This window comes from Rhea pennata, chromosome Z (genome assembly GCF_028389875.1).
Source record: "Rhea pennata isolate bPtePen1 chromosome Z, bPtePen1.pri, whole genome shotgun sequence".
Taxonomy (NCBI): domain Eukaryota; kingdom Metazoa; phylum Chordata; class Aves; order Rheiformes; family Rheidae; genus Rhea; species Rhea pennata.
The window spans coordinates 40491159-40507930 of record NC_084702.1 but is presented as its reverse complement, the minus strand read 5'-3'; the positions used below and the strand labels follow the sequence as shown (position 1 = coordinate 40507930).

The 16772-nt window shown below is 41.6% G+C and overlaps 1 protein-coding gene and 1 long non-coding RNA gene across 3 annotated transcripts; one reads left to right on the top strand and one right to left on the bottom strand.

Moving 5' to 3' along the window:
- On the bottom strand, positions 1-10042 carry CDO1 (cysteine dioxygenase type 1). 2 transcript variants are annotated; one of them, XM_062599458.1, is made up of 6 exons: positions 9814-10042; positions 7763-7840; positions 5547-5704; positions 3167-3336; positions 1390-1402; positions 1-766 (listed from the first exon to the last, which is right to left on the bottom strand). In XM_062599458.1, exons 1-6 carry the CDS (start codon positions 9990-9992, stop codon positions 702-704), a joined length of 663 nt encoding a protein of 220 aa, XP_062455442.1. In that variant the 5' UTR covers positions 9993-10042; the 3' UTR covers positions 1-701. The 2 variants fall into 2 exon arrangements, with proteins under 2 accessions (XP_062455442.1, XP_062455441.1); XM_062599457.1 differs by lacking the exon at positions 1390-1402.
- A 2606-nt stretch (positions 10043-12648) lies between these two features.
- Positions 12649-15444, top strand: LOC134153988 (uncharacterized). Its single transcript, XR_009961299.1, has 2 exons — positions 12649-12774; positions 15117-15444. It is a non-coding gene; the product is annotated as an uncharacterized LOC134153988 (long non-coding RNA).
- The last annotated feature ends 1328 nt before the right edge of the window (positions 15445-16772 follow it).

The window sequence follows — 16772 nt, the reverse complement described above, 5'->3', positions numbered from 1 at the left end:
TTTTGAATTCTGTGCGCAGATCCAGTTTTATTTTAGTTACCTGAAAGGCGTTCAGTAGTTATACAGAGTATTTTGGAAACTGGACATTAGTTGTATTAAGTATAATTAGTCTCATTAAAAACCCAAATCTTTGCCCAATCACTTTTAGAAATTATTGTACATGAAGCACTTTATTGCTCCTATTTAAAACAAGATCTGATAAACAAATTGTAAAAAATAAAGTAAAAAATGCACAAAACTATCAAAATGGCCTACAGCATTAAATCCAAGAAGACTTAATAAAAAAAGAGCTGCTATTAGTAGTATCTAGTATACTACCCATAGGTACAAGTGAATGGAAGCTTAAAAGTTTATATTATCATTAATTATATTGAGCGCATACATACATGTAGGCCTACTAAGTAGTGTCAGGTGATGTTTAAAAAACCTCTGGTTTTGATATTCTCAGAAAGTAGAATTAAAAGGAGGCTAGAATCAGAAAACAAACTACTCAATTCTGACTTGACAATAGCCTAAGAAAAGGCATTTAACCTCTGAAGTAGTTTATGGCACTAGTTAGCTTAGTGTCCTGTAATCAGCATTCATTCAAGATAACTACGGGTTGCCTGGAAGCTGCCCTACTGTCATTCTATGTACAAGTTACAGAAATATAGCTGGCTGTCAGCCTTAGCCATACAAGTCGTCTGTCCCTGGTTAAACATTCAGCAGGTCTTAAGCAAACACATGCTGGTGCTTCTCAGTTGTTCTCTTGTGGCACTGCTGTTGCCTAAAAAGAAAGAGGAGAGATTTCTTTTTTAAGAGACTTAAGAGTAGACGGTGACCATATTGTTCTTAACAACACCAGCATAGCTCAGCACCTTAAAATATTTAATGTTCTTCTTTGCAATACTCCCAGCAAGATAAAAGGTTACTATTCACGTTTTATAGAGGATACTATGGCCCAGATACCATAGTACCTGATAAAATTAGCTTCCTTATCCATTTGGTCTCTGTGTGACCATGGGCAAGTCCAGTGCAGAAGAGACAACTGAGGAGTGCTTTCTCCTTTAGGCTATTTTTCTGTCAGAGATACTGTGCTGTATTTCATTTTGAAGAAACTGGAACTCTAGTTTGAAAGACAGGCTGCTAAGAAATGACCTACCCTAGAAAAAATCCTGATAGCAAGAACTTCTGATATGCTCTGACAGTCAGGAGACAAAACCACGTTTTCCTCAGTGAACTTTCACATCTGTATTCTTATGGTTCATACCTGAACTGTGGAAACAGTCTCTTTCTTGAGCAAGTCCTTGGTAAGTTAACTACACACTATCTCAATTATTAGGTCTTTAACTTGTTTATATATTTACTGTTTAATTAATTAAGACTCCAGCATAAGCACTAGAGATTTACCTGAGTGTTTTACCTACAGAAAAAAACTTCAGATAAATTGGAAGCACTGGATGTGCTTTAATAATCTTCCTACTAAGGAAGGTATACAAGTGTGCTTTACACTACTCTCCTTTTACTTTTAATGTATAGTTCTCTGCCTTCCTATGTCATTTTGAGATCTGGTAAACAGAGGAAGGCTTGAGTTTCCAGTAAGCTTTCCAGAAACCATCACTGACACCCAAAGGTTTTTGTAGCATGAAGGCATTTCAGACAGTTGGATGGCCCATTGCTAGCTACAACTCTTCCCTACCAGAATTCCATTTACAGGAATTCATGAAAGAGACTCAGTGATCAAGATTTAACTCTCTCCTGTAAGCCAAATCCCATTTCCTACAAAATGTACAAACATTGCCAGTTTCCTGCCAGTGAGCAGGAAAATAATCCAAGTTAAATTATCTAGTTTCACTTGTTATCTTACACACTTCATATTCAATAAGCATTTAAAATGAAAACAAGCAAATATTGAACTCTTGTGTGAATCTTGTTCAACATTTTTTCTATGTTCATTTTCCTTTAAAATTTCAGTTGTAAATTTGAGCTTACTTTCTCAAAGACCTTTCAAACTTCTGAAGGTGAAAGTTCTGTTTCAGCTATTTAGTAAAGTTGTAATCACTAAATGTGACAAGCTGCAAAGAAATAATTTACATTGGGCTTGCTGATTATATAAATCTTTAGCTGGATCTTATTAAGGGCTCTCTCCTTAGAAGTCCAAAGCACTGAATTTCTGGCCTCGGTGAAAGGTGAAAGTGTTCTGTATCTAACAAAACCAGTCTTTGAACCTCTGTGGCTGACACAACAAAAATCTGTCTTTTCTCCCCTTGTATGTGGTTACGTTTTCCAACACATAGAGGAGTGCTATAAGGGAATCCTATCAAACCCTGCCAGATGTCCTAGCTTGGTCCCCAAAGCTCATTTAAGATTTTGTTTCTATCCAGATTCAGTCTCTTGACATTGCTCAGGAATGCAGAAAACAGCCAACCAGTCTACTCTCTCTCAAAGCAAGTGTTTCCACTTAAAGGTTTTGATTTTAAAAAGTCTGAGTACTTATCTTGCTTTACTTCCAGTAAGTTACAGGGTTTAAAACAACTGGCTTGAAACATGATGCTTTTTGGCAGAACAGTTTAGGCAGGGAATGTTACACATGACTTCAGTTGGCTAAAATAATTTAGCTGCTTAATGGCTTTCCATTGACTAGGTTATATTTACTGTCTGAAGATGCTTAACTACAGCAAAGTTCTCATTAATCCTCTTCTCCACACATAATTACTCTCCTGCTGATAAAGGAGAACTAGGCTCTTCCACCCCTCACACAACTGGACACCATCCATAGGGAAAGGGGTGGTAAGTAGAGCCAAGGAAGCCAAATCCAGCATCATCACTAATAGATGGTAAGTTCTCAGCCTCAGTTTTCCTATTTATAAAATGGGTGGTTGCATTACTGCACTTCCTTACAAACCAGGGAAGAGAACTGCATTATAAGGGAAGTGCAAATTGACAAACTGGAGTATTTTTGAGTTGTATCTTATCCTGATCCTAGATACGGATCCCCAGGTACTGTGAGATTGCTACAACTCCTGTCTGTCCTGGAGAGCCTCCCAAGAGCCAATGATCTGCTCTGTAAGGGAAAAAAGTGCAGTTCCTCTGTCCTGTCCCTGCACAAGGGCTAGTGGTTGGTGTCAAAGACTTGCCAGGGAGCATATTACACACAGAGTCCTTTCGCCAGGCTTCCCATACTTACACATAGAGTCCTTTCGCCAAACTTGCTATAGAACGTCATTTTGACTTTGTGCTTGTGTCCGGTCCTTTGATCAAAGGTGTTACAGCTGTCGAAGGGTGGGCTGTACAAATGCAGGCTAACAGCAGACTCAGTGTGGCTTATGTTCTCCACACGGTGCAAGCCAATGGAGTCTAGACAGACGAGGGCATGAAATGAAAGGTTGTATTAACAGGCAGATTGAACAAGACCTCATGAATACCTGGAAGAGTGCCATCTAGGCTGAAACTTCTGAAGAAGCCAGTTAGTCACACCTGCATTTTAAGGGACAATGTATAACTCAGTACAGCAAATTAGACTGCTGTTCTCTAGCACAGTTTCCTAAATACATTGATACTTCAGAAAACCTTATCACCTTCAACACTTGTAAATTACTGGATTATCTGCTGTGGGATAAAGGCCAAAAGAAATCCAAAAGAAGCTTAAGGAAGGCCATGCAGTCAGTAATCTGCCAGCTGCCATTCCCAAATGAGTTTAAGGTTTACTCTCCTAGGAGATGCTGCTGTTCTCTAGAAGCAGAAAGATTTGTGTTTCTAAAAATCAGCAGGGCTGTTTACAGGGAGACTTTTTATATTGCTAATTCTTAGCCCTGTAACAAGGGCATCAATCACATTAAGAGTCAGCTCATATATCTGGAACATGGACTCATAGGCACAGCTATACTTGTCTTCTCTTGCAGACAAGCATTTCCTAATTAATCTTTCCAACTTACTAGTATGGAGTAGAACAGTCTTTTCATTTGTCTAGTCTTTTGTCTAAGGTGACAAATGACTGGTAACTGGCATACTTCCAACCTTACCCAAACAGTAAGGGTAACTGAACATGTAATAAGACACAGTCTGTTGTGTAGCCACTAATGAAGTAATGGCATTTTCTGGGACAATGGAGCAGAAGTCAAAGTATTACATAAAAATGTAAGCTATGAAGAATCGAATCCATAAAAGCATCCTTTTTAATTCTACATTAAAATGGACTTTTTGAGTTACTTAAGAGAGACCTTGAATTCAAGTTTATGACTTCTGCTGTAAAAAAAACAACTCAGGCCTTTGTACTTAAATTAATATGTCATATAATACTCAGACCTGTATTATGCAATGTAGGCACAATACCCTGGGAACCATACGTGTATTTCAGATGTATCAGTTAAGAGTGTAAGCCCTAAGTCTTGTTCACATGATTTATCTAAATAAAATATGTAGGGAGGGGAAAAAAAGGGAAAAAAAAAAGCCCTTAAGGTAAACTTACGTAAAGAGAGATTAAAATAGACTCACATTACTGAGTGAAGTGTTCTGTTTCTGTGAATTTTGTGTTTTCAGTTAACGTGGCATATCTTCAGCAAAGGGCAGGAGAGTTCCTTTCACACTTCCCCCCTGCCCCTTGCCCTAGCCTGGTCCATAAGCCCAGCTGCAGCTGCGGGTGGACCCCCTTGAATGGAGGGGGGCACCCCAGGGGCACGCTGTCATTATTCAGCTGCTGCACAAAAGGCAGATAGCCCCCCTCGCTGAGCCTTTGCCCTGACACGCTTGTTCTGCTGAACTCATTGCAGTTCAGCACGACGGGTAATGTCCTTTGTAGGGTCCGAACGTGATGCCCAGCTGGTGACTCCCAGGCACAAGGTGGCAATAGTTTACAGGTATGCTTAACAGCATGGCGTTAGGTACCTAGGGAACCTTACTGGTGAAGACTTAGAGGTCTTTTGGTATCTACGGAGTTAGGCAATCGTTTTATATGCCATTTGGGTAGACTTGAATATTTCAGCTCTGCTGACACTATACTTCAGCATTAGAGGGGGGTTTGTTTGTTTGTTTGTTTTTTGATTTGGACAAAAATTAACACTGAGGATCATGGCCTCTGTTCCTGGCTCTTCACTTTATTTCATGGACAATTACTTTTACATTTTGCCCTAGGATTTCTGTGACAGATCACAAGGATTATTTTTTTGTGCAGTTATAATGATTACAAATTTTAAAACTTTCTTTCTCTTGTTTTTCATACAGTACAATTTAAGCTTTATGTTTACAAGCAATTTCAGACAGCTATTTGGGACACAGTCCTGAAGGCTGCTCAGTATAGAAGAAGTATTCAGCATCTTTAAATACTAAGCAATTGCTGCAACCAAGCAAATGCTGCAATGCCTTAAGAGTGAGTTAAAAGGAAAATTTTGTTTGTTTTATTGAATCTAAATACAGGTTTGTAGACAATTTGACTAGCCAGGTTCTTCAAGTGAGTAAAGTTTATGATACTGTTAAAGGTAAGAGCCTAGCCAGCACATGAATTATCTATCCTGTTAAGAAGTCAGATTCATAGGTTGGTAGCTGTCAAATAAGATACTAGAAGACCTTACCATTAATATAGGCACATTGATTTTCTCTCAGAACACGTTCTGATTTCTTAGTCATTTCACCATTTCCTTTTTTCTCAGGCCATTCAAACAAGGTTTCCTTTAGATTTCCCTGGAGGATCTTCATAAAGCAGTGTGAGTCACTATGATCATGGATACTACTATATAAGCAAAAAGAATAACCAAACTCAGTGTGATAATACATATTTAATTTAAATACATCAAACAAAACAGATGGCATAGCATATTGTACCTGGGCATAGTCCTAGAATGAAATGCTTTTGCACACTTATCAATCACGCACACAAAAAGTTCTTAGAAACAAACATTCACCATGTCAAAGATATGCTAACTTAAAACTGCATTAGAAATGTGTTAAGATAAGCTTACATTTATCAGGACTTGGGGGGAGGGAAAAAAAAAACAAAAAAAAAACAGCTGTCAGCCTATGACCTTGCCAGAGGGAAAAGGCAAATCTGGAGGAGGTAGGAGGACAGTTTTTCAGAACACAAAAACTCTGTGGGCCAAGACACGAAAGGATGCTTTTCTCCATTTTTTGTATCAGCCTGTATTTCAGATCAGCCAGAGGCCAGTATAGACTTGCACGTTTACCAGGTATATTGGCAGACCCACAGTGCTCCCTCCCCAAGCATGGGAGAAATGAGCTACTACTTCATTTCTAGGACCTCTCTACTGTTGAGATGCATAGGAGTTTGCTGAAGAAAGAAAATGCTGTCTTTGCCGCTCTAACGGCACTAAGGACAACTGACTACAACAAGCCATTAATTTCCCCAGTTGGCAAAACATGAACAGCAGCAGGAGCTGCCATGATCTGTCTGCTTGCTTGATCTAGCTGCTTATTCAGAAGTATATTTTAATTGCTACGTTTAAAGGCATACAGGGTAGACATGCAATTTATTTTATTTATTTTTATTTTTTAAAATGCCTAACTGTTACAGAATGTGATGGGATTAGGACAAAGGCAGAGCTCTCCACTCGTGGCAGGGGAGGGAATTTGGCCCTCCCTGAAGTATAGCGCTAATGAGTTTCAACCAAAAAAACTTGGTACTTGTGCATTATTGTTTTCAATAAACAAATGTCAGTTACAAACTTAGATGCCAAGAGAGCACGGCTAGCTTCAGGCATGAGCGGTCCACAAATGCCACGTTGTCATGCTCCTTGCACAAGCCATGAGAACAATTTGATCCTCCTCATGTAGGAAGCAAAAACAAGTTGTGGTCTGAGTCTAGTTCCTAGCAAATGCTCATCCAACCCAAACACAGTTGGACATGAATTACAGTCTTTGTGGGAAAAGCCCAGGAGGAGTAGAGGAGATGGGCTTGATTCTTACATCTCTCTGGGTATAACTGTGTAGCATCCCCAGGAAAATATTTTAAATGCTCAGTATATATTCTCAATTAAAAACAAACGCCAGAAACAGCCCCCCCCCCCAGCTTTAAGGGTTTTCTCTTTATGTGCAAGTACAATCAGTCAAAACCTGCAAGTTTTGTTATCCACATTCGGTTTTATCCAAACATTTTGTAAAAGACCCTCTAAGGGACAGATCCTCCCTCACTTTTGCAGAACTATGCAATCTAGCATATGATCCACATGTATATAACATATATGTCTACATATGTATATAACTCGAGGCCACAGCAGCAGTGTGGTCCCTTCTGAGGGAGGAGCTGGGATGTCTGGAACCTACAGAAAGCCACACAGTGCTGGAAAGGGGCTTCCTCCTCACACCCCACACTTCTAACCCAAATCCACTTTTCCCTTCATGTCACAGAGACTGGATTTAAATGATATGAGAGAATAAAGACTATTTAAACTGTACTAAGACCTGCTTTTGCAACACAAATTGAGGCAGATTTCTCAGAAGCAACAAGGTCTGTTCAGTGCCCGTAGGACCCACTGTATCCCTGGGATTAAAAACTTCTGCAGACAGAAGAAAGCATAGATTTGGTAGGAGACCATAATTAGTGTTATATTTTAAGTGATCTAAAACTGTCCCTAAGGTACAAACTTGCAAAAAATATTATAGCAAATATTCAGGACTGCCATAGCAAAGGAATAAGTAGGAGTTCTGTACTGCTTAGTTCCTGACATTTTCTAATAGTTAATTTAGGGCTGATTTTTTTTTCTCTTTTCATATGACAGTAATCCAAGCAAAAGATACTGTAACTTTGAGAAAACCGTAACCTTTGGATACAAACCTGCCATGCCCTTCACCCCAGCATAAGATCATCAGGTTGAATTTTTCATTTCCACTGTCCACTAGATTTCTTGTATACCTGAAAGGCAAAGTGTTTGCTTTTAAGAATAATCAGTACTGATGTGCCTATAAAAAAAAAAGTATGCAAACATGGTTATGAAGAAAGCATATAAAAACCTTTTCTGTTTTCTTGAAAACAAAGTTTCGCTTGGAAAAAATGATTTTGAGTTTTTAAATTGTTTTTGTAGATGTACTTTTTCTGGGAAGAAAAAATTGGGCATAGTTAATATTTGATAGTCATATTGCTTTTGAATTACATAGATGATTGAAGTTTGGGAACTGGAAGTCTGAGACTAGAGTGGACGACAGGATCAAATCAAAATAGTTATTGAATGAAGTCACTTCAGCAGCTGGCTTATAATTAGAAACAGAAGACTGCAATGAGGAAAAGAAAAATACATGGTTACATTCTTCTACAGTTCATTTTCAGATATTCTTGGCTGTTCTCCCTCGGGCAGCACTCCTGCATATTAGGCAGAAAAAGGAGAAAAAGGAGAAAGAAATATATATATATATATGTATGTATGTAGATGTATATATATCAGGCTTACCATACATGGTACTCTTATTTTTTCTTGAAAATTCTGCATCTTGTACTATAACATTCTTGTATGGATAAAATACCTATTGTGTAACTTCTGCCAGCATCTACTTCTAAACAAAGTTAAGCATAGCAGAATATTTTAAAAAGATCTGCTAACTTAACAATAGCATGGAATAAGCTTGTTTCTAAAGGCTTTTTATCCACATGCGTGTTCTAGACTATGATTTGCTCCCAAGGCTTAAAAACTTTTGGTAGCACATTTGAAGTTAGTTTGTGTGCCCTCTGCTGCGAGCCGGCCCCGGGCTGTTGCTTGTCTCATGGCAGCGAGAAGGCCCCTGGAGAAGGCGCTGCGGGCCGTTGCTTGCGTTGCTTTCCATGGGGAGGTCCTGACGCCGGGCTGGGGCTCCTGGCTGTCCTGCTACAAGCGACCTGCTGGTTTCCTTTACAGCTTTGATCTTTGACTACTCACAGGGTGCCAAGTAAAGCAAACAGTCATGCCTGTGACAGGAGACTTGCTCTCACCTAACAGACAAACGCAGAAGGGTCACTGATGACAACCGGATGTTTTGCACTAATTTTCTGATTAATTTCTGATTAATTTTCTATTTTAAAGAAGATACGATATTCATAACAAGTTACTCTCAAAGCATTGCATAATATCTATATGCTGCCTTTTACTCTGTCTGCAATTGGTGTATTGGGTAAATATATTTTTTCCTATGATGTCAGAAGTTAAGCAATCTGGGCTGGCATTTGACTGAACTATTCAAATGGTGTTTTTTTTCTGTACAGCAGGTCTGCATGGCCAAAAGAAAGGCTGTTGTGCATACTTCTGATGTTACCATCCTTTATTTTTCTAGTTCTTAGTTTCCTGTGTTCTGTTACAATTTTGTGATTTGTTCTGAATGGAGGAACAGTCAATGTGAGAAGAATAGAGATTAAAAAAAAGGAAGAAAGAAAGAAAGAAAGAAGAGCCAGAAGGATGCTTTCATGATAAAGTGGTTAGAAGTAGGAAAGGGGTATTTGTTTTAAAATAGGCGCTAGAATAAAATGCATTTACGTATAAATTTGCAGCCTAGAAGCCAGCAATGGCAGGAGTAAACGGGACGTCAGCAAAACGAGAGGGTCGTCAAACCTCGCTGCTCTGATGCTCCCTCCGACATCGGGACGCGCGGCCTGAACCCGCGCTGCCCGCCGGGGGAAGGGCCCGGCGGGGCGGCCGAGGCAACACGCTGCTGCAGCCGCGCCGCGCCCGCGGCCCCGCGCCCCGCGCCCGCTGCTCCGCGCCGGGGCCGGGGCCGGGGCCGGGGCCGGGGCACCCGCCGCCATTGGCCGCCGCCGCCGCCCCGCCCGCTCCCCGCCCGCTCCCCGCCCCGCCGCCGGCAGCGCGGGGCAGCGCGGCCGCCGCCCGGCCCGGCCCGGCCCGGCCCGGCCCGGCCCGGCCGTACCTGTACTGGTCAAACTTGGCGTACTGCAGCCACTCCTCGGGGTTGCTCTCGTAGGACTCCATGAGCGCCTGCACCTCCTCCACGCTGACCTTGTCCTCGGCGAAGAGCCGGTGCAGGATGCGGATCAGCTCCGCCAGGCTCCGCGCCTTCCACATCTCCGTCTGCACCGGCGCCTCCATGACCGGCCCCGTGCGCCGCCCGCCGCCGCCGCCCCCGGCCCCGGCCCCGGCCCCGCAGCGCGCAGCCCCCGCCCCGCAGCGCGCAGCCCCGTGCGCCGCCGCTGCCGCCCGCCTTTATGCGCCGGGCGGCGCGGCGGCAGCGAGCCGCCCCGGCGGGCGGGGGACGGGGCGGCACCGCCGGCCCTGCCCCTGCCAAAGTCCTGCTCCGTCCAGAGCCAGCCCCGCCGGGGCGGCCGCCCCGCGGCGCCCGCCAGCTGCCCCCCGCGCGGGGCCGCGGGGCCCGGCCGAGCGAGCGGCCGCCCCCGCGCCGCCTGCCAGGCGGATCCTCCGCGCCCGGCCTCGCCGCCCGCCGCGGCTGCTGACCGGTACGTACACAAATCCGGGGAAAACCCGAATGGTGCATCTGCTGTTAACCCCGGCAACCGCAGAAACAGGATGCGTTCGCCACAGCGTTGGTGGGAGCGTTAGCGAAGCCGTGGAGTCTCGCTGCTGGAAGCAAAAGGACATTTTGCATCGCTCCGTGTTACACCCGACGCCTCGGGCTGGATCAGCCTGTTGCAGCGCCAAACTGCTGTTACTGTTCGTTACGGCACACTTGTAATGGCCCACCCGTATATTTGCCAAAGCTTTTCCTTAACTTCATAACCAAGGGCTTGAATTTCTCTAGTAGGAAGAGAAAATGTTACGCTTCTGTTTAATCCTTATTCAAAACTATTCCCCTTTTTCCATATTGAATCTTTCAGTGCAGCTTGTTGATCCCAAAGGAGTTGATTACTTGATTGCACAGAAATCATTAGGTACAATATTTATGGCTCTATAGTTTACTTTTTCGCTAGTGTCCCGTAGACAGGACTGGCACAGGGATCTGAGTATATGCAGCAATTAACAGCTTCTAGCCTCAGTCACTGGGTTGCTGTCACTGAAAATTAAAAAAAATAAAGAAAAAGAAAAGAGGGCATTGTAATTCACACAGCACAGGAATTGTTTTCATGTTCTCAGTTCTGTTTCTCATAAAGGAGTGCACAACATTTTACCAGTTTCTTTTAATTGCTGAAAATTATACAGTTATAACTGTAGAAATGAACTGTTGCACATATATCTCGGTGTTCATTAGAATAATATACTGTGGGAGGCTATATTCCAACAAATGTAAGGGATGCAGTAGTTTTCAGTTTTATAACAAAAATCTTAGGTCTTTTTTAAGACCAATTACTTAAAGTTTATTTGAAAATAAACTTGAAGTTGAAACAAATGACACTGTTTACCTTTAGACACTTTTCAATGCAGGATGCAGCACTGCAGCTGGTGTTCCTGAACTCCTCTGACAATTCCTCGGGAGCTGGACTGTGCACCAGCAATGGTAGATAGTCATATATCAATAAAGATAAAAAGTATACAGTCAGTCCCTTCTACATCATTTTTTATCAGAACCCTACTCTACCCAACCCACCTCACAAATTAGATCTGTCACCCTGTCTTGGGGTAGTGTCAGTTGTCTCAGTCCTTGACTTTCATGGTTAGCAGGTACTTAGTACCACATTCCCATTAAATAATCCTGCAGAAATTACATCTGCTAGTTTTCATAAAGTGGTTCTTGTATCTTGATTTTAAGGCAAATGAGCTTTTTGCCCTTAGGTTAATGGTGGCAGTCACTGGTGTTTCTTGGAGAAGATACATAATCACATTTGGTCCTAGTGAATCTGTGCTATGAATCATACTACGACATCTGTATGATCGCACAGCGACACTGCATACTCGTATATGTAAACACCAGAGTACCTAAAGTGAATACATATTCTTTGGGCCAGAGAGAAAGAGAAAGCAAGAGCAAGAATGTAGCTTTAGGGAAGAAGCATAAAGGGATATCCTGAAATTCAGTACTTGGTCCAATGACTGTTTCTGTATTTCACGCTATGTAGTTCCTGTGGAAAGCACAGCAAGTCTCTGGAGCATAAATACTGTAATCAGTAAACTACAAAGTCAATCATTCTTGCATCCTCTCCTTCCCAATGGTAGGACTTGATTGGGAGGCAGGAAACCAATAAGCCATTCTTGCTGATACCCTGGTAGTTAGAAGTCTTGGGAAATGGGAGTTTAGGCTTTAACCATAGGGACTCTGCTTTCTGGACAGATGCTCTAACCACTGGACTATTATCCAAAAGACAAGTACAAGCTCTTCAAGCAATCAGTGAACAGGACCTCTTACTGCAAAAGAGTCTTACCAGCTGAAGGTGCCAAGCAAGTATGGGCACCTCGCCTCCCATTGGGGTGCAGCTCACAGGTTTTCCCCTGGCTCATTTAGGAAAATTTTTTATTAGGATGGCATTCATAAATTCCAGCAATATTAGGCACTTTGCACTGTGTTTTGGGCCTGGACATACAGCTTGGGGTTGAAGATTTTCATGAGCCAGCCTATCGTTCCAAATGAAAGTTGTGAGCAAATAGAAAATGGGATCTAAGGTGCCTGAGTCCTCAGGTTATTGTGACAAACGACTGGACTGTACTTCTTCCCTCCAGCCCGTTAGCCTGAAGAGAGCCTAGCTCTTCAAATCAGTAATGAGCACCTATGCCTCCTCTGCCGGGTACTGGGACCTGAATCACTTTATCATCGCTATTAGGTCCCTGCTCACCCTAGTTTCTTTACTTTTGCAGAGGACTGCAAAGCTGGTGTCGGCGAGAGTTTGGACTCGCAGCCGTAGTTCACGTGCGCAGCATGCGGAGTCTTGGTGCACTGCTTTGCAGGTTTTGGGGCTACATGGCTCGATGTCGATAACTGTCTGAGGTAAGTGAAGAGACCAGAGCGTTTCATTAAGCAGATAATAGTATAGATAAAAGCCTAATGACCTGCCCCAGGGGACCTTGCCTTACTGAAAGACAATATTGTGTACTAAAGTCCCAAAGCACTACATCCTACAATAGGGCTACTGCCTTTTCTAAAACAAGCAAACAAACAAACAAACAAAAAAACCACCACCAACAAAAAACCCACACATTTGTATGCTTTAGCAAGGTCTGCATCTGAAAACTTGAAGTGACTCAGTCTATGGCACCTAGAGATGTGCCCCTTCTATTTCCTGTGAATGTCATTGGGATCTTGGAAGGACACTTTTGGGTTAGAATCAGGAGGAAACATAAGTGTGTGTTTGTTGCACACATAACTCAGGCTGCTATTTGGAAATGTATAGCAATGTCACCATCCAAAGCAGCAGCTCCCACACTTTGATCCAGAAGACCAAGCTAAATAATCAATGAACTTGATGGAGCCCTACATCCAAATGAGGCCTGAAAGCAGCCTCATGCTGGGGCTGCGGAACAGCGCTGCAGCCTCCTCTCTGTCATGTAACCTGCTAAGTTGGATACATCCCTCAGTACCTGACAGGTTTTGTGTCAGACTGCTGCTTGCACAAAGATTCACAAAAAAGTCTGAGACCAAACATTTAGTTTGAGTTAATTACTTTGATGTTCAATTTTGGTTGAAGGCTATATGCTATCTGTAAGGTGTATATGTTATAAATAAAATATAAAATATTGACCTATTTATTCACTCTCTGAGAAAAAACAATTTAAAATAAATTTCATTTTCTTTCAGTCTGCAATATTTATATGATAAAGTTAACAAAGTCCTGCCTAGACTTCTCTGAGCTGACAATATTTACTCTGTAGTTTTCTGTTTGGAATCCTTCTCTTCTTTGAGGTTTCCTGTTTCAGACTTGGAAAGCTCTTAATGCATTTTAGTTCCCAAGAGTTGCCAAGGTTATTAGCTCTGTTACCAAGGGGGGTTTGAGGGAAAGATTTTTTCTACTTTAAACTTCACATATTGCTTTTTGCAACTGGAATATTTAACTCTAACCTCTTATTTTTATTTTTTCATTTTTTATTACTAAAGCCCTCCACGTCCCCTTACTATTAAAATAATAGCAATGATATTTTAACAAGTTTCATTCAGTCTGATTGATATATATAATTATTTTTCCTGTGCAATTATTCCATGAGAAGATGCAGAGCACACACACTGAAACTACTGTACTGAAACTAAATCTTACTGATTACTGAGATGTAAAACACTATTTCCTCACTATCTGCAAACTGCATCCTTAACACACACACACACACACACACACACACACACAAGCAATGCTGAATCTAGCTATTGCTAGGCATTTAGAGTGAGTATATGCGCGATGATTACATGGAAGGAAAGCTGGAGAACCACTCACAAAAAAAAAAAAATTGTGGGAGTGCTCCTAAGGCTAGAAGAAGGACTTTTTTTCCTCCCCGCCCCCCACTGAGTTTAATTTTACTCACTGAGTTTTAATCATTGAGTTTAATTTTACTCAATGAGGTTACAAGGAATGAAATCTCGCCTGAAACTGGGACTGCGTATCTACTAACAAACATGCCAAGGACTGCTCTCTAGCACAGAAATCAACAGGCAAAGAACAGTTTCTGTCTGTGTTATTAAACTCTTTTAAGCTCCAGAACAGGCCAGTCACGTCCAAAGTGCCTACCAGAAAAGGTACCTTGCTAATTCATGAATTGTGCACAGGCCAAAATCTGTGCCAGCAGCTATTCTACCAATTAACAGTACAGATGACTGAGCTACAGTGCCCCAGAAAGTTTCTTGGCACTACTGAATTTAGTAACACAGATGTAGTCTGACAGGCATAATGTTAAACATCTAACTCACTTATTTCAGCACTCTTTTTAGTCAACAACGTGATTCATTCAACCTTTCTTAGCCATCTATTTTAGGATGGAACAACACAACCTCTAAAATCAGCTTTTGTCTCTCTAGGTAGTGAGACATAGAGTCAAAGTTTTCTAATAACTAAAATACGGTGAGATGTATCTGATGTTTCATGTTATTATGCCTATTGCAGCATGTGCAAAGCAGGAACAAGAAAATTGCATAGAATCTTCTGATACATAGTTCATTTTGGGAGCACGTTAAGTATGATACCAGCAAAGACTTTACCAAGTGTTTTTGTTCTCTTAATGATCTAAGAGAAAATAAGGCTAAAACTTTTTTTCCCCCTACACATGGTGTTTTATACAATAGGATCACATTTATCTTGCAAAACCCCAGTTTAAAGGTATTTTCCCCTCTTCTGCTTCATCGCAAAGTACAAAGATGCTGTAGGCTAGATAATGCCTTGAGTAACCTCCGTACAACCTCCCTGAAGAATAATGAAGACTTCAGATTCAGAGAACAGCGTAAGACAAAAGCCTGTGCAACTAAAACCAGGATTTGATCTGCGCAATGACTGTAAGCAGCAGCAATGGATGAATAGAAGCTGCTTTAGAGTCCAGGAGGAATTGGGTAAGACTTTTTTTCTCCCCTCCATTTTACTCTGAGATCATCCCTTCAAGAGAGGAGCGAATTAACACATACATCTCTTCTGTTAATATCTTAGCAGTTCAGGAATTAAGAATAAAAATGGTATTTGCTTAATATGCCTAGAGTTGACGTGACAATGTATCAGTTATCATTTCACTCCCAGCTGAGGAAACCTTAGTTTCACTTAGCTCCTCTGTATTTCTCCTCTTTTAGACTAGTTCAAGTTACAAATTAGAATTTCAGAACAAACAGTGCAATAGGTCAGATAAGATCACTTACCAGTTGATACTTGGATTTCAGATAAGTCACAACGGCCCTGGTAACCTGATATTGAGCAATTCCTGTGAATACTACTCAGTGCCAAGAACTTTGATTGTGCTACCTGTAGAAATATATAGGGGATACAAGTGTCTTTTCAAAAAACCCTCCTCTTTGGTGATCACTATAGATAGAGAGAAGTAATCCCATTCACAGGCATGATTTGAGAGACCACAGTGGCTTTTCTGCCGTGATCATTTCTGTTTAACACATTCGAGAAGCTGCAAGACAATTCGGTGTAACAGCAGTAGCATCATTAAGCTGGATAGAAGAATCTGGGATTTATTAATGCAGCAGAGACAACCTGGAGTGGCCCATTTAAAAGTTTTGTAAAATCAGCACGTCTGTACTATGATGCCCCTGTACCTTGTAGCTGCCATTCAGGCCTCAGATTTAGAGGACTGTTTTTACAAGTTAATGTGAATGGCAAGTACTCTCAGTTCTTCTAACTGCTGCATATAGATTACCTAGTTCTGCTGTTAAAAAAAAAAAAGCCCTACTAATTTATTTTCAACTCATTAATCATCTAAATATCTAGTTCAGTTAATCATTTCTCAATCTTCTGATTTTTCCTGATTTGCCTATTCTGTTCTTTCAATTACGTAAATCGAGGGGGTTAGGTTTAGCTTGGCTGGTTAGAGCACGGTGCTAATAATGCCAAGGTCGTGGGTTTGATTCCTGTACAGGCCACTCGTTTGGGTTTGGACTAGATGATCTCCAGAGGTCCCTCCCAACCTCACCAATTCTATGATTCCTTCTATGAATTAAGTATGTTATAATTGTTGATACCCCAGTATCGAAGGAAGAGACTGGCAAGAGCTGGATCAGGTGAGTAGTCACTATTTACTAGCAAACTTAGGGCTAAGAAATACTAAAAGAGTTGGGGTTTGAAGAAAAATTAGGAATGAAGACAGTTTCTCCACTTTCACTCTACAGAATACTAGGACTAATTACAAATAGATCTCTTATCTCTGAAGCTTCAGCTAGGGTATTATACACCACTCGGAATACTGTAATTCAAGAAAGATATGAAGGTGATGGAGAGGGTGCAGATGAGAAACATGGAATGATCAGGAGTCAAGAAAAATCAATACATGAAAAAATTCTAGCAGAGAACAGAGTAA